The 22,712-nt window shown below is 45.4% G+C and overlaps 1 protein-coding gene across 4 annotated transcripts in view; it reads right to left on the reverse strand.

Moving 5' to 3' along the window:
• The window catches only part of LOC308464586 (merlin-like), a 30,151-nt gene extending 10,898 nt beyond the window's left edge, over nucleotides 1–19,253 (reverse strand). Inside the window, exons 1-10 of one of the 4 annotated variants that reach the window (XM_080984015.1) lie at nucleotides 18,955–19,253; nucleotides 15,015–15,165; nucleotides 14,041–14,166; nucleotides 12,527–12,649; nucleotides 10,565–10,648; nucleotides 7,223–7,291; nucleotides 6,322–6,404; nucleotides 5,831–5,906; nucleotides 3,278–3,415; nucleotides 1,220–1,294 (exon numbers count right to left, since the gene is read on the reverse strand). In XM_080984015.1, coding sequence (XP_080840141.1) covers nucleotides 1,220–1,294; nucleotides 3,278–3,415; nucleotides 5,831–5,906; nucleotides 6,322–6,404; nucleotides 7,223–7,291; nucleotides 10,565–10,648; nucleotides 12,527–12,649; nucleotides 14,041–14,166; nucleotides 15,015–15,104 — 864 coding nt within the window. In that variant the 5' untranslated portion in view covers nucleotides 15,105–15,165; nucleotides 18,955–19,253. Of the gene's footprint in view, nucleotides 1–1,219; nucleotides 1,295–3,277; nucleotides 3,416–5,830; nucleotides 5,907–6,321; nucleotides 6,405–7,222; nucleotides 7,292–10,564; nucleotides 10,649–12,518; nucleotides 12,655–14,040; nucleotides 14,167–15,014; nucleotides 15,166–18,954 lie in introns of those variants that run through there. The other 3 variants (XM_080984014.1, XM_080984013.1, XM_080984016.1) reach the window with 3 other exon arrangements.
• Between the last annotated feature and the right edge of the window lie 3,459 nt (nucleotides 19,254–22,712).

The raw sequence follows: 22,712 nt of genomic DNA on the forward strand, positions 1-22,712 counted from the left end.
GGGAGCTGGCTGTGGTCCTGACGTTATCCAGCTCAGCAAGCCCAGAAGAATATAACGTAAAAGCATCAGAAGAGTCTGCTGGATCAGGCCAAGGGCCCATCTACTCCAGCATCCTGTTCTCACAGGGACCAACCAGATGCCCATTGTGGGAAGCCTAGAAGCAGGATTTGAGCACAAGAGCATTCTTCCCTCCTGTGGTTTCCAACAACTGGTATTCAGAAGCATGGCTGCCTCTGACTGTAGAGCCAGAACATGGCTATCATGGCATAGCAGCCATCAATAGACCTCTCCTCCATGAAGTTGTCTAATCTTTTAAAGCTGTCTAGGCTGGTGACCATCATTGCCTCCTGTGGGAGGGAGTTCTATAGTTTAACTATGCACTGCATGAAGAAGAAACTGGTTTGACAGCTTTTGCTTCCCTTGTGAGATCCAACCCTCATGGCACACGATACCCTGTTGGTGGTTCTATAGCCCCGCCATTCAGAGGTGCTTGGAAGCTCAGTTGAGCTAAACTAGGGTTGCCATACGTTCGTCATTTCCTGGGCATAGCTGGGATTTGGTCATCGGAAACAGTGTCTGGGTGAAAAGCTCAACAACTTTTGTGTCCATATTTTCACTTTTTGAAATATGGCAACCCTAACTAGAGATCCATCTAATTCCGCATTTATCGGGTTTCCAACAGCCATCATCCTGATGCCCCAGGGAAGTGCACAGGCAGGGATCAAAGGTAATGGCAATCCCATTAGACCCCACCATGCATGTAGTTTTTATTGCCCTAAGCTCTGACTAAAGCCGTGGTTCCCAACGTGGGGCACACGCCCCACAGGGGGGCAATTTGATTTTTAAGGGGGGTGCAATTCGAGAATGAGTTATTAACAGTAAATGGCCGTTTAGGCTTCCTCCACATGAATAGGAGTTCACATTTTGAATAATAAGAATTATATGTCAATGGGGGGGAGTGTCAGGATTTTAGAGATGCTTAGGTAGGGCATGGCCAAAAAAAGGTTGCGAACCACTGGACTAAAGGATCCTGATGAGACAGCAAGACAGAGGCATATGTGACCACATGCTTACAGACCAATTCTAAGCTCATGACTCCCCTGGTGAGCCTGAATTTACCTCTGTCCCTCCCATCCTTCCATAGGCACCAAGAGACCAGCTTCTGCCACTCCTACAGAGGGAACCATCCTGAAGGAGACAGCCAAAAGGAAACCCTCACCTGTTTGTTGACTTTTGGCTGTGAGGAGAAGAACTTAAAGACTTCGGCCTTCTTGTCAATGGGCTTAATTGTGAGCTAGAGAGAGACAGAGAGCAAAAGGATATACAGGTGATCTTCATCACTTCATTCACATGCAAAGCCTTTATGTGGCTTGAAGCACTGCTTTCCCATAATTAGATGCAAGTGGAATAATAAAAAAGAGGGTCCACACAGCATTTACTATAGACCAGTGATTCCCAAAGTGGGGGGTACTGCCCCTTGGCGGCTCAGTGGGGTTACCTGGGGGCACTAAGAGACAAGGGGGTGCTGAAGATCAGCCCCTCTGAACACATCGATCGCTTATTTATGATTCACCAGAACGAAACACTTCCCTCGCTTCGTATTTGAAGTTTTACTTTTCTAACTGCTTTCCAAGCTATTTCCATTGGTCACATTCGTTTGTACTGATGATGCTGAGTTTTCACAAGCCACAAGATTGGTAATAATAGCTACTGATTTTCTTAAATTTTTTGTTGCCATGCGTCTGTGGTAGGTGAAGGTTTGCACATGTTTGGTGAGTTGTTATATATAAATATTTTATGCTATAAAATTCCTTCACCCTTACATCTTTGTTAGTCATGTGATAAGAATTTACTTCTACACCACCGGTTCATTACACAGGTGAGGGAACACCTTTTTAAATAAAACATGAGAGCAAGAGACTAACAACAATCTCAGCATCCTGTAGGGCAGGCATAGGCAAATTCAGCCCTCCAGATGTTTTTTGGGACTACAACTCCCATCATCCCTGACCGCTGGTCCTGTTAGCTAGGGATGATGGGAGTTGTAGTCTCAAAACATATGGAGGGCCGAGTTTGCCTATGTCCGCTGTAGGGACCTGGTTTATTAAAACTATTGCAAAAATATCCCTAAAACCAGTGCATACCCCTAAACATTTTGTTAATCTTTGTACTTTTGTCCATTTACTGTATTTATTTCCCCTGATTTGAACTATAAAATGGTGATTTTCTTGAGTCAAAACGAGAGTACCCCTAAACATTTTTTTTTAGAAAAAAAGCACTGCCTAAAACTATAGGCCAGCCCTGCTAATCAGCTGCTCAGCAGAACTTCTAGATAGAAAAACTGTCATGAGGCACGTTAGAAGAAAACTTATATACACAGCACACAAAGAGTTATAAACTTTAAAACATTGTTCTCCCTACATCAGAAAAGGTTGCAGGTCATGGGATGTAAAACACGTATGGCTCCATACTGATATCTGCGCCCCCACAATTACTTTGGGGTGCCCCAAAGCATTTGCTCTCAGCTTTCGCACTTTAACCTCTGTTACCTTGACAGCCGTGCCTTCAGTAGGAGCTACTTGACATTTCAATCTCCTGTCTTACTTCCCTGTTCCCAAAACATATCAAAGAGCTTCAAGGAGAGCTCAACAACCCGGTGCTAACTCAAAACAGGCATAGCCAAACCTCCTGAGTGACCATTTCATTTGTGCCTCTCTGTGGTCAAATAAGGAGAGATGGAATGCAGCGTAGGAGAGTCACAAAGTGCACACAAAAATCAAGCCTAATGCATTCTACCTAAAAGGTTAAATGCAATTAATATTGCAAGAGTTAGAACAAAATCTTTATGTATATTCAATATTCAATTGAATAACACAATTTTTACATCAGTCAGAAAGCGTAGAAATATTTTTTCACGTTATATATTATTTGCTGAATTTTATTGTGTTATTATCTTCCTTAGTGGGTCATGCAAACCACTTTTCTGAATGATGCTTTTCCATAGGATAGGGTAGGGGTCTCTGAGGATGAGTTTATGGAACCAAGGGGACAGTGGCCAAAAAAAGTTGGGGAAACACTGCTCTAGACTATCCTGAAGTGCATATCCCCATAGCCGAGATCCTTCTATCAGTTGCCATACCTTCTCAGCTGTCGGTTAAGTTCTTGTGGAAAAGTGTAAAATTAAATGAATTTGATAGACAGCAGTGGAGCCAGAGCATAAAGGCAAAACCCAACCTTCTCCAGTTCTGCCACCCCTTAATAAGACACACCTACCTACCTCTTTCTCGCTGTAGGAAATGTTCCTGATGCTGCTCCATTCAAAAGATTTGTTTGGAGAGAAGCGGTTGTTGATGCTGTAGACATGGATTCCTTTGGCATCGACACCAAGCAGAAAGTCTGTACAATTCTTCTTTTGCTGCGGGAACAGATGTTGGAGGCAAATGTCCAGAGTGAAGGAAACAATTCTTCAGCCACGGCTTGACTGATTCTCAAGCATCAATTCTCAGACACAGCCTGAGAATGGGCCAAGCAGGAGCCTCAAAGTTGGCTGCTGGAGCCTGAACCCAGGTAGCAAACTAAGTGAGGCACCACACACAAAATTAGCAATTACACAAGTGGCTTCTATCAAAGAAATTGCTGGGGATTCCATCCAGATTAGGGCTGGGCCATGGGAGTGAATCAGGAGCCTTGAACTGGGAGTCAGAACTGAATAAGCATCTAGATCAGAGCAGATCACAGGGAAACCAAGATTCAGTACAAAAGAGCATGATGGAACACAAGTCACACCAGAGATCGGGTAGACCTGGTGGTTCAAGCAAGGCTCAGCGGCAAAGCCATCCCTCACAAGCTTCTTCCTACCCAATGGGAGCCAAAGGTCAGCCAAGGTGGAATCATTCTGGAAGTCTTTGGGACTTTTTAAGTTTAGGGGAAAGGCAAATAAGAGGTGTCATGACAAAATATCTACGCATGGAGAGAGTGTACACAGAGAATATTTTCTTCCTCTCATAACACTAGAACTCGGGGACATCCAGCGAAGAAGAAGAAGAAGAAGAAGAAGAAGAAGAAGAAGAAGTACTACTACTAGTAGTAGTAGTAGTTTGGATTTGATATCCTGCTTTATCACTACCCTAAGGAGTCTCAAAGCAGCTAACAATCTCCTTTTCCCTTCCTCCCCCACAACAAACGCTTTGTGAGGTGAGTGGGGCTGAGAGACTTCAGAGAAGTATGACTAGCCCAAGGTCACCCGGCAGCTGCATGTGGAGGAGCGGGGAAGCGAACCCAGTTCACCAGATTACGAGTCCACCACTCTTAACTACAGTACCCCGGGTTAAGTACTTAATTCGTTCCGGAGGTCTGTTCTTAACCTGAAACTGTTCTTAACCTGAAGCACCACTTTAGCTAATGGGGCCTCCCGCTGCTGCCGCGCCGCCAGGGCACAATTTCTGTTCTCATCCTGAAGCAAAGTTCTTAACCTGAAGCACTATTTCTGGTTTAGCGGAGTCTGTAACCTGAAGTGTATGTAACCTGAAGCGTATGTAACCCGAGGTATCACTGTACTACACCACACTGGCTCTCATCAAAGCTGAATGTTGGAAGATTCAGGACAGATAAAAGGAAGGGCTTCTTCATGCAGTGCAAAGTTAAACAATGGAACTCCCTCCCACAGGAGGCAGTGATGGCTGCCAACTTGGATGACTTGGATGACTGGCCAGATTCAAAGAGGAGAGGGCTCTCGATGGCTGTTAGCCATGATGGCTCTGCTCTGCCTCCACAGTTGGAGGAAGCAATGCTTCTGAAAACCAGTTGCCGGAAACAACACAGGGAGGGAAGTGCTCTTGTGCTTTTAATCTGCTTGCTGGTTTCCCATTAAGGCATCTGGATAGTCCCTGTCAGAACAGGATGCTAGACTAGGTCAGCCATTGGCCCGTCCCAGCAAGTCTTCTCCCCTAAGAAGCTGCAGTTGTGCAGCTAGCCACATGGGGCACTGGTTCCCAACAGGAGACACTCCAATGCCTTTCCCCCTTGCTGCAATCCAGATCTGGATGGACCCACGCAGGCCTGCTATTTGCATTTCCAGTGGGAGCCTTCCCTGGCCCCCACGCAAAAAAATGCACAAAGCAGTCACAGGAAGCTTGATCTGGATTGGCACCACAGCAGAAGGCCAAGGGGGAAAGGACCCCTATTTCTCACACTCTAGGGCCCTGATCCAATTTGGAGGAGAGGGATCATACTGCCAATTTACTCTAAAGATGTCATCTATACACTTCCTAACTGTCTGATGGTCCTAGATAAGAGAAGATAAACCTTATTCGCATTAGCCAATGGCCATAGCAACATAAAACAAGCAATATATACAAATAAAATATATACAGATAAAAAAGACAGCAATGGGTAAAAAGGGCAATCAAATGGCCAAGATTATCGTTCAGATAGTGGCCCTTAATCTCATTGCACCCTCGATAAACCTAGCAACCTTTGCTGTTGTCTGGTCATTTTGATCTGATAAAAGAAAGCACAATGTGGCCTCAGATGGGCGGCCTGGGATGGTAGGTAAGAGTGGGGTAATGATCTCATTCCTCAGATCTTTATAAAGGGGACAGGACAGGATGGTCCTAGCTGCACCCTGAGATACAGAGGGGATGGGGTTAAGCCTTTCCCAGCTCAAATCCACTCAAATCCACTGCTGCTCTGCCCTGGCTTTCTCTATAGGAGACTGAGCCACCTTCTCCCCCCAGCCCCCCACTCCCTGCTGCCAATTTTGAAGGAGCAAACTTCATGCATCCAGAAAAATATATCTACATTTAAAAACAACAACAACAAAGACACTTACAGCTATAGGAAAATAATTGACCCCATACATCTCCAAGTCTTGTGCAATTTTAAGATAGTTCATCTCAGCTTCATACCTAAGAGAAGAGGACAATAGAGAAACATAGAATTTTACAGTCGAAAGGGACCTAAAGAATCATCTACCCCAACCCCCTGCAATACACTAGTGAGCAACATTTAATTATTTTGTAGGATTTCTATTCTGCTTTTCCATTGGCACCAATCAAAACAACTTACAAGCTGCAGCAAGACAATATGAAAAGGCATGTGGAAACCAGCCTGCTGTAAGAAAGGTAAAATTTATCTTCATTGCTCCACCCACTTGTTGTTTTTTTCCTGCCCTTGCATTCTAGTACGAAAAAGAAGCACCTAAGAAGCAGCCTCACTTCTCAGTAGCTCCAGCAACGTTTGATAGGACATTGAAGACGCATCAGCCGCTCAGCTGCCTCCTCCTGCCCCATGCTATGGCCTCAGACACAGGTGCCCCAGTACCTGGCTATGCCCCGGTGCCCAGCGTACCAGGCTGTAATCCTCTCTTCCCACATGTCAGGTGTCATCTGATATTGGCGGAGGACCTGGAAAGGAGAAGGAAATGAGTGAAGCTGTTCCCTTCTCCAAATCCCAAAGCTGGTCTTCTCAGGAGTCCCCTGTCTTGGAAGAGCCCCCAAATCCCCATCTTTTATAATTAATAATAATAATAATAATAATAATAGTAATTGTATACCTCCCTATACCAGCAAGTCTCAAGACGGTTCACAGAATAAAATCACAATATAAAAACACAAAAGACATAAATCAAAATAAAAACAAGAACAACCCAATAATCCCACCCTAACACATTTTAAAAAGCACTGGATGACAATCAATCAATCAATCAATCAATCAATCAATCAAAGGCCTGGTTAAAGATGAATGTCTTCGTCAGGACTATGAAGGTGATGTACAAAAGAAGTCTCTGCTCTTGATATTTCTCCTGCAGCTGACGCAATGAGAAAATCATGTCAGCTATTAACCTCTGAGCTCTAAAGCCACATTGGGACTAGGGACAGACCCTGTCTGCAGTGTACAAAGAGTATAAAACAATAAAATTATAAAAGCAACTATTTAAAAATAATTCCGGCAATAAACTAACAGCGGATCAAAACATAAATCAATATTTTGCAGGCGCTAGAAAGAGTACAGTGAAGGCACTTTCCTGGCGTCAATAGGCAAAGAGTTCCAGCGTGTAGGTGCTACCACACTAAAATATCAAGTTCTTGTTGCAGCAAGTGGCTATTTCAGAACTGTCCCAGGTCCTGAAATCCCAGTCTGCCCCCCCCACCTGCCCCACTCCACCAGCCTACCTTGGCTGCTGTTGGTGGTGGTGGTCTTTTTTTAAAAAAAGGAAACTTACTCTCTTTGGTAAAAGCTCCTCTGGAGCCAGGAAGCCCGGCTTGTGCAGGTTTGGGTCATAGTCACCATACTGTAACGCAAAGAAGAGAAAGAGATCAGGAAAGGTGGTGACCCTTTCACAGAACACGCCATGAAGGAAGTAGCCAGCTAGGAGGAAGAAGCTTGCTAAAAGGGTAACAGAATCCTCAGCAGGAGGAGAGGATGAAGGCAGTTCATGGCAACAAATGAAATGATATTCGTCTTCAATCCCAACACATTCCCCAGCGAGCATATTAAACCCAACAGATATGAACTGCTTCAGCAGGACATCACACTTCCAATGAACTTTCCCTGAGGCATTTGGAGTTGGCAACTGTGGGAAAAGGATGCTGGAATAGATGGGTCCCTTTTGGCCTGATGCAGCAGGTTTCTTATGGAACCTCCATGTCCAGAGGCAGTCTATCTAGATTTCTAGATTATTTGGGTATTTGGCCTCTAGGATAAAAGGATACTAGACTAGATGGGCCATTGGCCGGATCCAGCAAGGCTCTTTTTTTTTCCCCCTTCAAAATTTTTATTAATTTTCCAAATTTATAACAAACATATCAACAAATACAAAAAGAAAACATCAAAAAACAAACAAGCAAGCAAACATAGATCCTAACTGTAATAGTTCCACTTTTGTTAACATTGTTGGGTGACTTCCTTGAATCCCCCTAACTGAGTTTTCCAAATCTATTTTCACATAAAATTTACTTAGTCAATTAACCTCTTTCAATCCAGCAAGGCTCTTCTTGCATTTGTATGCTAACTTTTGCAGGAGGCAAGAAAGCATCATCAGCAGGATATATTTTAAATGAGCTGGCCATAGCTAGTGTTCGGTTGGAATGATTTGTTTAAAACTACGTTTTATTCATTTTTTGATAGAATCTTAAAGGTAAAGGGACACCTGACCATTAGATCCAGTCACAGACGACTCTGGGGTTGCAGCGCTCATCTCGCTTTATTGGCCGAGGGAGCCGGCGTACAGCTTCCGGGTCATGTGGCCAGCATGACTAAGCAGCTTCTGGCAAACCAGAGCAGCACACGGAAATGCCGTTTACCTTCCCGCCAGAGCAGTACCTATTTATCTACTTGCACTTTGACGTGCTTTCAAACTGCTAGGTTGGCAGGAGATAGAATCTTACAATGTATTAAAAAAATAAAAAGAAAGAAAGAAAGTTATACAACACAGTCCCCCACTGCTCCCAAGCCTCCCCGGAGCCGTCGTGGGAAAGGGAAGGTCGCAAATATAAGCCACACTTTAACTTTTCACTGTCAGAATTTGGAAAAACCTGTGGCTTATATTCGGGCCAATATGGTTCTTTTAAAAGTGGTACGTGGCTTCTTAAAGTGGTATTATGTTGCTTTAAATGAATAGTGTAGAGGCCTAAACCACTGACTAAAAAAATACTACATCAAGGTAGAAAATATGTAAATTTAATATCAGAGAAGCTGAGGTGACCAACGCCCAGTGAAATCACAGTCAGAGAGGAGGCTGCACCAGACTTCCATGTCTTTGGAGCCTGCAGAAATCCTTATTTGCAAAACCAGAAGTGTCTGCAAAAGAACTGCTCTGCCACAAACCAACTAGCTAGAGAGAGTCTCTTGAAAACTCTCCAAAACTACTTAAAGGACAACGACATGGATGACATAACAACCCCCCTCCTCTAGGACACAATGAAAGCAGTCACCAGAGGAGCCTGCATAAAGGAGAGGGCATCCCTTAAAAAACCAACATCAAAAATTGGTAAATTATAACAAGACATAACAACCCTCTCACCACACTACAAATAGGAGCCAAAAAACTCCTTAAACTCTTCTACAAAAACAACAAACCCATACCAACACAAGAAATACAAGACAAATTAGAGGACTAGTTTGTTAACACACAATCAACTACATGCCTTCTTAAACAATCCAGCAGTAAAATCAGCAGCCACTAGGCCCTTGACCACCTTCGAAAACCTTTTCCTGACAGAAGAGGGACACGGCAAAGGGATGGTATCCATAATATACAGAATACTGTTCCCAAACCCCACAAACCCCCTTGATGCAATCAAAGAACAATGGAAGCATGACAGAGGCTACGAAACTAACCCCACCCAATGGTCTAGAATGTGGTCTAAACCTCCCTTTAAGTCCATGTCAGCCAAAAGAAGGGGACTCACTCTGAAACTCACTTACAGGTGGTACTTAACACCACAGAAACTGGCACTGATATGCCCAGGGACCTCACCAAGATGTTGGAGAGGTTGTACCTCCACAGGCACATACTTCCACATGTGGTGGGGATGCCCTAAAATCCAACCCTTCTGGACAGCAGTCCTACGAGAGATATGCAAAATAACTAAAAAGGTATTAGAGCTCACCCCAGAACTGGCCCTACTGAACATCTTCCAAGATCAGAATGAACACTCAACATTATACAGAGCTTATAACCCACCTACTCTCAGCAGACAGAAGCCTCAGAGCCAAACACTGGAGAGACCTGTCAGGAGTAAACATGGACCAATGGTATCAAACTGTACGGGAAACGACCTTACTAGAAAAGCTAACCAATAAACTAAAACTGACACAGAGACAAACAGAAGAGGACACCTTCACTCCAGTATGCCCCCCCTTTATCACATACACAGCCCAACACAACAAGAATCCACCGACAGCATACGAATCAATCTGGCTTACCTGACCCAACAAGTCTTCCCCCCCTCACAATTGCGAACAAACCCCACTGCAGCCAGCCACAGACAACCAACCGCACCCTGCCCCAACACCTCTCACGACCAAGGAAATGTAATAAACGAAGAGAAAGAGAACCTACCTAGTTGACGCTGACACAAAACGCCACACATACACTATGCAAAAGAATATAAGCCTCCCCACCCCACCCCTGCTCTCCCCCCTCTTCTTCCCCAACCTTGTACTGTATTCAACCCTGATGTCTCACAACAAATGTAGCTGATTTGTAAGATAGACTGTACAACTGAAAAAAGAGACAAGGCACGTACTTTTGTAAACCAAGAAAATATTTAATAAAAATAAATTTAAAAAAGAGCTGCTCTGTTTTTCACCCTCCTGCAAGCTCTTTGAATTAGGATATGTTCATACTGTAGATCTTCTTGCATAAACAAACTAACAAACCAGCCAACACCCAACAGAGAATAAAACAAGGTGCCAAAATCACCCCATCCTGTTTTCCAGCACTGCTTTAAATGGGTGCTTTCCTGCATTAATTAGCACTGTGTGATTAAGCAAAAGGGTTTTTTTTAATGTTGTTCTGCAAGCAATAGAAGGTGACAACCAAGCAATTTCAAAGCCTCACCTTGGCCTGAACAGCATAAGACGCTAACAAAATTGTAGCCTCAGGAGAGCAGTAGATTTCTTCATCCAGTATTTGTTTCTTAACCTGGGGGGTGGAGGCGGAAGAAGAGTGGGGGGGCGGAGAGGAGGGAGAGAAATCCAAGGCTTAGACAAGCTTGAAAACAAAACAATACATGCCCAGACTTTGTCTTGGCACATGAAAAGTAACCGTTAGCAGAGTTATAAGTGGGAAAGAAAAGAATCTCTGGCAGCAACTGCAGACTTGTGAGCTGTACCCAAGAACATTTCAGGCTGTCAATTACCCCTTTTTTAAAAGCATCATTGCTAACTAAGGAACGTTCAAATGCTACCCTCTCACCACATACAAAGCTGCTGGCAGTTAGAAAATAAGCACTCCTGTGAAGCGTTAAACTGGGGTTCAGCAAACTTTTTCAGCAGGGCGCCGGTCTACTATCCCACAGACCTTGTGGGGGGCCGGACTATATTTTTTTTTGGGGGGGGGGAATGAAAGAATTCCTATGCCCCACAAATAACCAAGAGATGCATTTTAAATAAAAGCACACATTCTATTCATGTAAAAATACCAGGCAGGCCCCACAAATAACCCAGAGATGCATTTTAAATAAAAGGACACATTCTACTCATGTAAAAACACGCTGATTCCTGGACTGTCTGTGGGCCAGATTGAGAAGGCGATTGGCTCTGGCCCCCGGGCCTTTGTTTGCCTACCCATGTGTTAAACCAAGAAGGGTCCATCTAGCTCAACGTGGAGTGGCCAGTGAGAAAATGGACCAAGAAAGGTTTTCCTTCCTCTCTCAGGACATTAGAACTCATGGACATGAAATGATGCTGAAAGCTGTAAGATTCAGGACATACCAAAGAAAGGCAGGTCAGAGTTAAACTGTGGAACTGTGTGACGGCCACCAATTCTGACAGCTTTAAAAGAGGATTGGATAAATTCATGGAGGAGGAGAGGGCTATCAATGGCTATTGGCTATGATGGCTCTGCTCTGCCTCCATAGCCGGAGGTAGCCACGTTTCTGAATACCAGTTTCTGGAAACCTCAGGAGGGCAGAGGGCTCTTATGTTTGTGTCCTACTTGCAGGTTTCCAACAGCCATCTGGCTGGCCACTGTGAGAACAGGAATCTGGACTAGATGGGCCCTGGGCCTGGTCCAGCAGGCTCTTCTTGTGGTTTTAAAATATTAGTCTCTCTAAAGACACATCGGTCTTTCTCCTCCATCCAAAAGTGCATGATCAGAGTTCAAGGACACCGCCAAGCCAAAACACTGGAGGAGGGTGGAAACCCCACTGAGGGGTGTGGCTGCAGAGGAAGTGTGGCCAGACTTCCCACTCCCTGCTTTAATTTAATCTGTTCATTTGAATGCCTTGAAGCACCCAGCTGCCTATACACGCTCTCTCTGCCCCCGCTCCCCGTCCCCAATTATTCTGCTGCAGGTGCAATGTCTGATTCTTAACCGTCAGGAACCTCTGCAAGTTCTAATGCGTAGATTTCCTCACCCTGCTCCCCATTTTGCATTTCTTTTGGAACAGGAAGAAAATAATTACAGGCGAATTGCATTCCTCAAAGTCAAGGCAAGCCAAGGCTGGTTTGAAAGAGAAGAAAATGAAAGTGCAGGTTTTCAGAGATGAAAGGAACCGGGTGGAGGGGGGGAGGCAGCTTTTAGTGCCTTCGTCTTTGCAAAACAGCTCAACACAAATAATTGTCAAGGTGATCTTGAAAAAAATATATATAACAGCAACAGAAGAAAAACCTTTCACAAGGAAACCTGCTCAACCCAGAAAATTAACTCTTCACAAGCTCTCGCCACTGACAGGAGGCACAGAGTGAAAGAATAAGCAGACAGTGATTCCAAAACCTAGGGGCCAGACACACCAAACGCCCAGAAGGTAACTACAACAATTCAAAAGTCAACTTTAAAATAAAAGAAATACCTTCTGACCTGCAGGAAAAAGAGGTGTTGGGTGATCTCCTGCAGAAGTTCCTCTTCAACTTTCTCAGGGTAAAATTTTGCTAAAAAACAAAATCTGATGGGATCTTCCTTGGGAATTTCCTGATCCAGAACCTGTTGAAGAACAAAGGGAATCAGTTTTAAAGAACATTGAAAATAAATGAAATCTTATATTGTTCTTTATAAGGTTTATATATTTGTAAATTTATGGACTTTTAGTATACATGTGTATTTTAAATATTGGGTTTGATTATACAGTCGTACCTCGGAAGTAGAATGGAATCTGTTCCAGAAGTCCGTTTGACTTCCAAAACATTCAGAAACCAAAGTGTGATTTCTGATTGGCTGCAGGAAGCTCCTGCAGCCAATCAGAAGCCACAAAAGCCCTGTCGGACGTTCGGCTTCCAAAAATAGTTCGCAAATCGGAACATTCACTTCCGGGTTTGTGGTGTTCAGGAGCCAAAACTAAGCTGTTCGAAAATCAAGGTACAACTGTATTTATAGAGGATAATGTTGGTAATACAGTATTCCAATATTTAGAATATTTATGAACTTAAACATTTTATATTAATAGATTTAATGTATTTACCACTTTGGGGATTATAGGTAAAGATAGTGTGGGAATCATCAGATATGTTCCTGAGCATCCCATTGGCCATGCCTGCTGGGGGTGATGGGAGCTGTAGTTCAGCTACATCTGGAGGGATTAAGGTGCCCCAAACCTGATATATAGCACATATATATATAGCATTACATGGTGAAAGAGAGAAGAATTAGTTACACATGTGTGCCTTTTCAACTTCCTTTTCCATCTCTGTGTTTTAAAGTATGTTTTTGAGAGTATTAGAATTCCTTTTTGTAAAGAGAGGGTAATATGGACAGACAGACAGACAGAAAGATGAGCAGCTGAGCCACTGTGCAACGACAATACTTTGCCAGGAACACATTTGGTTGCTTTAGGCAAAGCCCTGCTCTCTTTGAGAAACCCACCCACCAATCTGCAATATATACTGGCCCAGTTTGCAGCCAAGATCAGAAAGTGTGGTGGCTTTTCTATGGCTACACAGTGAGATGCAACAGGAAAGGGCTATTGTAACTCAATGGTAGAGCATCTGCCTCTATGCAGAAAGTCCCAAGTTCACTTCCTGGCAGCATTCCCAAGTATAGACTCATAGAATTGTAAAGTTGGAAGGGACCTCCTGGGGTCCTCTAGTCCAACCCCCTGCAATGCAGGAATCACAGCTAAATAATCCCTGACAGATGGCCAACCAACCTTTGCTTAAAAACCTCCTCCAATAAAGAACAGTTCACCATGTTCTGGGGTTGTCCGTTCCTCTGTCAAACAGTTTTTTATCATGCTTCCTAATACTTAGAAGGAATTTCATTTCTTGCCATTTGAATCCACTGAATCGGGTCCTATCATCTGGAGCTGCACAAATCAAGCTTACTAAGGCTTTCTAGATTGCCATGCAAGCTCTTTTGCAAGCTAAAGTTAGCCTCCAGACCTTTTTATCCATCTTCAACCAGGTGTTCATTCCTTTGATAGAGTACTGCAAGCCAAAGAACCAGGATTCCCGCAGGCCCAGCGCACGACACGCCTGGTCAAAGAGGTCCTTCCCCTTCCATTTCATCTACACGGAAGAAAGACAGAACATCAGTGGGGAAAACCAAGAGAAACTCGACAGCCTGGTTTTTAGAAAGGGATGACCCACTCCGTTGCTGGCCTAAGATGAGAGAACTCAAACAGTGCAAGCAAAGAAGAGGTGTATCTTGTAGTGTGGGGTGCAGAATTCAGCTCTGTGGAAAGATCAAGTTCCTAGCCCTTATTGTTGAAAGCGTGTGGCCAATGCCAGAAGCCCGGAAAGGGCAAGCATATTGGTCAAAGGGCTGCAGCAACTCCCTTAGAAGAAAAGATTACAATATTTGGAGCTGCTCGGATGAGGAAAAAAGACTTGATAGATGTGTACAGTGGTACCTTGGGTTAAGTACTTAATTCATTCCGGAGGTCCGTTCTTAACCTGAAACTGTTCTTAACCTGAAGCACCACTTTAGCTAATGGGGCCTCCTGCTGCTGCCGCGCTGCCAGAGCCCGATTTCTGTTCTCATCCTGAAGCAAAGTTCTTAATCCGAGGTACTATTTCTGGGTTAGCGGAGTCTGTAACCTGAAGCGTATGTAACCCGAGGTACCACTGTATAAGATTATACCCTCCAACCTGGTGGCCCTCACCTCCTCCTGCAGGAGTGAGTTCCATAGTTTACATTGTCTGAAGAAGCCCTTTATTTTGCCTGTCCTGAATCTTCCAGCACTTAGCTTGTCCACAAGTTCCTAGCATTATGGGAGAGGTGGACGGAAAAAAAATCTCTATCTGCTTTCTCCACTCCAATGCCTAATTTTATATGCAAATCCTAAAGTGTCGATGAAAGCATTTCTGCACCTTAATTTTGGCCTTTTTTTTTTTTTAAAAAAAAAGCCACTTACCTCGCAACTAAACTCCATTTCGATTTCCATCGTTATAACTTTCACCTTAAACGTTTTTGGCTGCTTCCTCTTCAGCCCCGTGATGGACATATTTTTATGCCTGCAGGGAAAGCCACACAAAGGATGCCTGCAATCCAGCGCAAACAAGCAGCTGCATGAAAAGAACAGATAAATAGCATCAACATCAGGGCAGCCCTAGCCTGGCTCTTGACTCCCTAATAAGAGTGTACTGTAGTGGTTAGTGTGTTGGACTAGGGCCTGGCAGAGACCAGGGTTTGAGTCCCCACTGGGTCATGAAGCACAGTGGGTGACCTTGGGCTAGTCACAGAATCATAGAGTTGGAAGGGTCATAGTCCAACCCCCTGCAATGCAGGATTCACAGCTAAAGACTCCCTGAAAAGATGGCCGTCTGACTTCTGCTTAAAAGACCACCAATGAAGGAGAGTCCTCCACTATCTGAGGGAGTCCGTTCCATTGTCAAACAGCTCTTACAAACAGTCACCGCCTCTCAGCATAACCTAACGCAGAGGGTTGTGGTGAGGATGAAGTGAGATAGGGAAAATACCACATATGCCACCTTGAGCACCTTATCGCTTGAGGATGAGGGAGGGTAGAAATGAAATAAATAAATGGGGGGGGGGGTTGGGGGGGACTTCTCTATCCTTTCTCCAAACTGCATACTTTTATAAACTTCAATCATGTCCTCTCTGGTAGGCGACAGTGGATGAAAGGTGGGGAGAATGAAATTGGCACGGCAAATCCGTGTACCGCAGGCAGCAAATTTCAGAGCACCACTAAAGGGCAGCAGATAAGGCAAGAAATAATTGCCTATCCTATTCTTGGCCGCACAGGGGGTGACATTTAAATGTTCTGCCTCTCAGCATCATAATGTCTCGGCCCGTGGGCCAAGGTAATGAGAGATGAACAGCAGATGCACTTCGCAGAGAATTTGCCATAGGAGCAACGCTGCTTCCCTTTCAAGTGTAGGCAAAAGGTGAATCGCGTCCCAATTTAAAATTTGGAAGGGCTGCCAGGAGCCAGATTTTAAAACGACTTCATGGGGGGGATCTGTCCCAGTGCCCTCAAGCTGACCAGCCCCTGGTGTGGTCAGTGGTGGCAACTGATTGATTTAAGGTTTGCCTTTCTATTCAAATGAAGAAGAAGATAACCCTAGTCTGCTAGGACAGCTGAATAGCTCAATGAAGCAGAAAGCCATTTAGTTTCTCTATCTCTTCTTGCACCACGCCCTGCCCCCAAGGGCCATTTGCTTTGCCTTTCTATGAGCAGTCTCGGAAAACATATTTTTGTCAAAGCCTTTGCCAAAGGAGTTCAAGGCCTGAGGGGGACATGGCTGTTATCCCCATCCCCAGTTGCTTGTTGCCACTAAAGTTGGGCGAACCTGTCAGTTTCCTCCATTTTCATTGTCCTAGTCTTAAGATCAGTTCTCCTCATTTCCAAATCACTTTGAGGGTTGATTGTTTGTTTGCTTGTTTAGGGGGGGGGGAGTCCTTGTGAAAATGCATTGTTACAATTGCCAGCAAAAGCCAAGGTTAAAAACAAGTTTGAAAATCAGAACATAAATAACATTGACCAAACTATGAACATGAATTAGGTAAAAGGACCCCTAACCATTAGGTCCAGTCGTGGCCGACTCTGGGGTTGTGGCGCTCATCTCGCTTTATTGGCTGAGGGAGCCGGCGTACAGCTTCCGGGTCATGTGGCCAGCATGACTAAGCCGCTTCTGGCGAAGCAGAGCAATTTACCTTTCCGCCAGAGCGGTACCTATTTATCTACTTGCACTTTGACGTGCTTTCGAACTGCTAGGTTGGCAGGAGCAGGGACCGAGCAGCGGGAGCTCACCCCGTCGTGGGTATTCGAACCGACCTTCTGATCAGCAAGCCCTAGGCTCTGTGGTTTAACCACATGAACATGAATTACAATGCATCAAAATGTTTTGCTGTGTTCATCTGGGCCATGTTGGCTATGCTCTTCCTCCACATTACTGGAGGCAAGTAATGTTCCTGTTGCTGGAAGCCACAGGAGGGAATGATGCTCTTAGGGGGGGAAAGGCGTTCTAGCCAAAATATTGCTGCCCTGGAGGTTTTCTATTATTTGGGGGTGGGGAGATGACACATTATTGCAGAGCTGTAAACAATCTATGTCCTTCAAGCATCCCTAGGGCACTGGGGACTGGACCTCCCGTGGGTAGTTTAGGAACAGCTATCTCGGGATAGGGACGCGGGTGGCGCTGTGGGTTAAACCACAGAGCCTAGGACTTGCCAATCAGAAGGTTGGCGGTTTGAATCCCCGCGATGGGGTGAGCTCCCGTTGCTCGGTCCTGCTCCTGCCAACCTAGCAGCTCGAAAGCACGTCAAAGTGCAAGTAGATAAATAGGTACCGCTCCGGCGGGAAGGTAAACGGCATTTCCGTGCGCTGCTCTGGTTCACCAGAAGTGGCTTAGTCATGCTGGCCACATGACCCGGAAGCTGTACGCCGGCTCCCTTGGCCAATAAAGTGAGATGAGCGCCGCAACCCCAGAGTCGGTCACGACTGGACCTATTTATCGGTACCTATTTATGTACTTGCACTCTGACGTACTATCGAACTGCTAGGTTGACAGGAGCTGGGACCGAGCAATGGGAGCTCACCCCGTCACAGAGATTCAAACCGCCAACCTTCTGATTGGCAAGCCCTAGGCTCTGTGGTTTAGACCACAGCGCCACCCGCCAAAACCAACAACAGACAAAGCCAACTAAACCTAGTTTTGTCCCCATTCTCCTCCCTGCTGAGTTCTACAGGGGAAATGCTGAGACTGGATGAAGGTGACATGGAGAGCTATTGATAGCTACTAGGTATAATGGCTTGGCTCAGCCTTCACAGTAGTCCTGCCACCTCCTGGGCTAGGTGTAAGCAGGAAAGCAGGCAGGAGGTAGGCTGAGGGCAGACTGAGACTGGTAAGGAAGTGCCCCGTTTACTCTAATGGACCAGCCTTTGCTTGCAATGGAACAAGGATAGCCAATGTGGTGCCCTCCAGGTGCGGGTGCTGCCAGTTTCCACGGCTTTTCTGGCTGCAAGGGCTGATGGGAGTTGTAGTTCAAAGCAACTGGATGACACCAGGTTGGCAATAGAGATGCTGCAGCAGCAACACTACCAGTGCAAGCACATCCAATACCCAGAGCACGGGGGAGGGGGGAGTATTAATGCAAAGAGAGAGAACATGCAACGTGTGATTTTTTATTTTTATTTTTTGCATTAGCAGAATAGATATTGAAGATCTAAATGTTGCAAGGACCAACAGCAGTTGTATTTCAAAGCATCTGGAGGTGCTTTTTAGTTTTATTTATTTTATAATTAATAAATAAATATATTTTACTGTTTTATTGTGATTTTGTAAGGCAGATTTTGGTTTTGCCACGTTTTCTTGCTGGAGTACCAGTTGCATTTCTATGGCATGTGGATTCTATTCCCAGGTTCTGTACACCACCCTGAAATCCTTCAATGAACAGCGGTTAATAAATATTTAAAATAAATTAATACCGTGACCAGCCTCTTTCACAGCTAGACTTCCCTCACTTATTTCCTTGTCCTCCTGCATTGCTGGTCACTGCCTGCATTCAACCCAGAGAAATCCAGCCCTCTGCCATCCTAGACATGTTTAGCTGGGGAGTTAGACCCATAGAAATCTATGAGGCTTACTTTAAGTAGACGTGGACAGGATTAAACTGGAACCAAACACATTTTTTAAAATGCATAAATCACACGCTGAAAAATACATGATTTCACACCCACACCCACACCCCTCTACACCTTTTATTTATGTTGCTTCTTAAATCTTTTTCTTTTTCTTTTCCTTTCCGCTTTGCTTTGATTCAGTTACAAGGATTTGCAAACAATTTAGCGGTTTGAATGACTTCCCAGATCCAAACAGCCGCTTGCTTACCTCTCTCTCTTGTTATTCCTGCAATTCCACAGCAGGAGAGTCAAATTGGATTCTGAATTTCTTCTCGGAATCAACGTTTTTAAAAAAAATAAAAAATAAGCATTTGTTTGTTTATTTATTCTAAAGGTTGCATTTTGCACAGCCCACGTTCACATCACCACGGTGCAAGAATCATAGCCAGGGGCTGATCTAGCAAGGGGCTTCCCTTCCCTTTGTCTCCTCCACGCTGGAGCATGTCAGCTCAGCTGCCGGGGAGAAAGCGAAGAATTTACTTTCCCAGGTGATGGCAAAAGACGTCGAGCCGTTTCCTGCCTGGGTGCCAGCGAGACTCCTCCTCCTCCCGCGCTGGGGATTTCTAAACAGCAGACACTGCAGGGAGAGAAAAACAGCAACCTCTCACCATAACCCGCTGGGATCCAGTGCATTTGTGCGGTGGAGAAATCAATTTCACCATTAGACTGTATTAACCAAAACGTCAGAAGACGATGCGTAAGCTTTCAAGTTCTGCAGAGTTCCTCGTCAGGTTACATTAAGCAGGAGGTAGAAAGGGGGAACATTTATATTATTTTTCCTCTACTCTCTTCGCACCCTGTGTAGGGTCTTGCGTGATGAAGAGCTCTGCAGATCTCAAAAGCTTGCTATTTTTTGATGCTCTCTTTGGTACCACTGTGGTCCATGTGTTGCTAACCTCAAGGCTGGATTACTGCAATGTGGTGTATGTGAGGCGGTCCTTGGGCCTGGTTTGCAAGCCCAAGCTGCTGCAGAATACTACTGAGCTAGGTTTAAGGTCCCAGTACTGTACAGTATAGGGTGGTGCTGTGGGTTAAACCACAGAGCCTAGGACTTGCTGGTCAGAAGGTCGGTGGTTCGAATCCCTGTGATGGGATGAGCTCCCATTGCTCGGTCCCAGCTCCTGCCAACCTAGCAGTTCGAAAGCACGTCAAAGTGCAAGTAGATAAATAGGTACCGCTCCGGCGGGAAGGTAAACGGCATTTCTGTGCGCTGCTCTGGTTTGCCAGAAGCGGCTTAGTCATGTTGGCAACATGACCCGGGAGCTGTATGCCGGCTCCCTCGGCCATTAAAGCGAGATGAGAGCCACAACCCCAGAGTCGGCCACGACTGGACCTAATGGTCAGGGGTCCCTTTACCTTTTTACTGTACAGTATTAATTTACAAAGCCATTAACACATTAGTTCCAGGGATTGCCTGAACCCTTACATCCCAGCCTGGTCACCAAAATATTCTGAAGGAGTGTCATGGGTCATTCCCTGAGTTGGCAAGGGTCATTTGACAACAACTAGGAGTGGAGCCTTAATGTCATTAGCCCAGTCCTGTGGAACACTCTGCCACTAGAGATTCAGCTTGGACACTGGCTATCTTCGTTAGCCTGACCACACAACAGAAAATATGCATGAGTGAAATAAATGTGTATTTTGTCCATCCCATTCCTCTCATGGGAAATGTGGACAGTCCTTGAGGCAGAGATCTGTCCTCTTCTACTGTGTGAAGCGTTGTGTGCATTGATAGTGCAAAAATAACAACAACAAAAGCAATTTTGTTGCACTTTGCACAATAGTATCTGGTATTCCTTGGCTGTTTGGCACTTTAGGGTGGGGGGGATGCTATTATTCTGAAGGGTCTGAAACAGTACAGAATGGATCAGTATAGGCAGCGGAAAGTCCCGGGTTCCAATGCCCAGCATCTCTCTATAGGGCTGGGAATGTCCGTGCCTCAAATTTTGGAGGATCGATTCCAGTTAGTGTGCACAGCACTAAGCTAGATGGTCTGACTCAGTGTAAGGCAACTTCCTTTGTCCTGTTTGTCCTCTTCTGATGTCCTCCTGGCTCAGGAAAGCTCATGCCATAATGCATTTGTTAGGCTTTGAGGTGCCTCAAGACTCTCTGCTGTATTCACCACCTCACAGAGTTGTCATGTGAGAGAGAAATGAAGAAAGCCCTTGGAGGAAGCCAGTGATAAATATACAGTGGTACCTCGGGTTACATACGCTTCAGGTTACATATGCTTCAGGTTACAGACTCCACTAACCCATAAATAGTACCTCGGGTTAAGAACTTTGCTTCAGGATGAGAACAGAAATTGTGCTCCGGCGCCGCAGCAGCAGCAGGAGGCCCCATTAGCTAAAGTGGTGCTTCAGGTTAAGAACAGTTTCGGGTTAAGAACGGACCTCCGGAACGAATTAAGTACTTAACCTGAGGTACCACTGTATAAAGAAAGTTCACAGAGCAGAGTTAAACTATGGAACTCGCTCCCCCAGGAGACAGTGGTGGCTATCAACCTACATGACTTTAAAATAGGGATTGGACAAATTCAAGGCTATCAATTACTAGCCAGGATGGCTTTGCTCTGCCTCCACAGCTGGAGGCAGCAATGCTGGAAACAACAGGAGGGTGTTCTTGTGCTCGAATCCTGATTGGGGGTTTCCCATTAAGGGTATCTGGTTGGCGAAGAGAATGCTAGACTAGATGTACCATTGGCCTGATCCACCAGGCTCTTCTTATGTTCTTATCCAGTGCTGTTTTTCTAGAAGAAGAGGTGCCAGAACTCACCATGAGCACCTCCCTTGTTCTCTTATCATGGCAATGGCGCCCACCTGAGAGCTGCCGGAACTGAGTTTCCAATGTTTGTGTTTAATTAAAAACTCAGTTCTTTAAAGCAGTGGATTTTCAAATGAAGATGCATCCCGAGGCGCCTTGGAGGCTTATCACAGATTCCTCAGTGATTAAATTTCTGGAGGAAGACACACTTATCTAAAAGGTGGCATGTTCTGTCTTGATCAAACATTCCCTGAGGGAAGAGGAGAGTGGGTGGGCACATGCAAAGGTTGGACTCGCACACATTATTTGCCCGAGAAGGGACCAATGGTGCCCACAGGTCCCAGGATGTAAAAACAATTTACAACAGCTTGCAACCATAAAAATAAGGTGGCTCTTAAAAAGTGTCAAAAACCAGGATAGAGAGGGGCATCTTCAGCATTCACTGGAAGCTCTATAATGAAATCTTTGGGGAGGGGAGTTCCACAACATAGGAGCTGCCTCAGAGAAGGCCCTCTCCTTGAGCTTCTGAGGGTGGAGTGATGACACCCAGCTCTACTTCTCCTTTAAATCAGAACCAGCGAAGGCGGTGAAGGTCCTGTGTGAGTGCCTGGAGGCGGTTGGAGGACGGATGGCGGCTAACAGATTGAGGTTGAATCCTGACAAGACAGAAGTACTGTTTTTGGGGGACAGGGGGCGGGCGGGGGCAGGGGATTCCCTGGTCCTGAATGGCGTGACTGTGCCCCTGAAGGACCAGGTGCGCAGCCTGGGAGTCATTTTGGACTCACAGCTGTCCATGGAGGCACAGGTTAATTCTGTGTCCAGGGCGGCTGCCTACCAGCTCCACCTGGTATGCAGACTAAGACCCTACCTGCCTGCAGACTGTCTTGCCAGAGTGGTGCATGCTCTAGTTATCTCCCGTTTGGACTACTGCAATGCGCTCTATGTGGGGCTACCTTTGAAGGTGACCCGGAAACTGCAAATAATCCAGAATGCGGCAGCTAGACTGGTGACTGGGAGTGGCCCCCGGGACCACATAACACCGGTTCTGAGAGATCTGCATTGGCTCCCAGTACGTTTCTGAGCACAATTCAAAGTGTTGGTGCTGACCTTTAAAGCCCTAAACGGCCTCAGTCCTGTATACCTGAAGGAGCGTATCCACCCCCATCGTTCAGCCCGGACACTGAGATCCAGTGCCGAGGGCCT

Source organism: Podarcis pityusensis, assembly GCF_964106645.2.
Source record: "Podarcis pityusensis genome assembly, chromosome: 15".
Classification (NCBI taxonomy): domain Eukaryota; kingdom Metazoa; phylum Chordata; class Lepidosauria; order Squamata; family Lacertidae; genus Podarcis; species Podarcis pityusensis.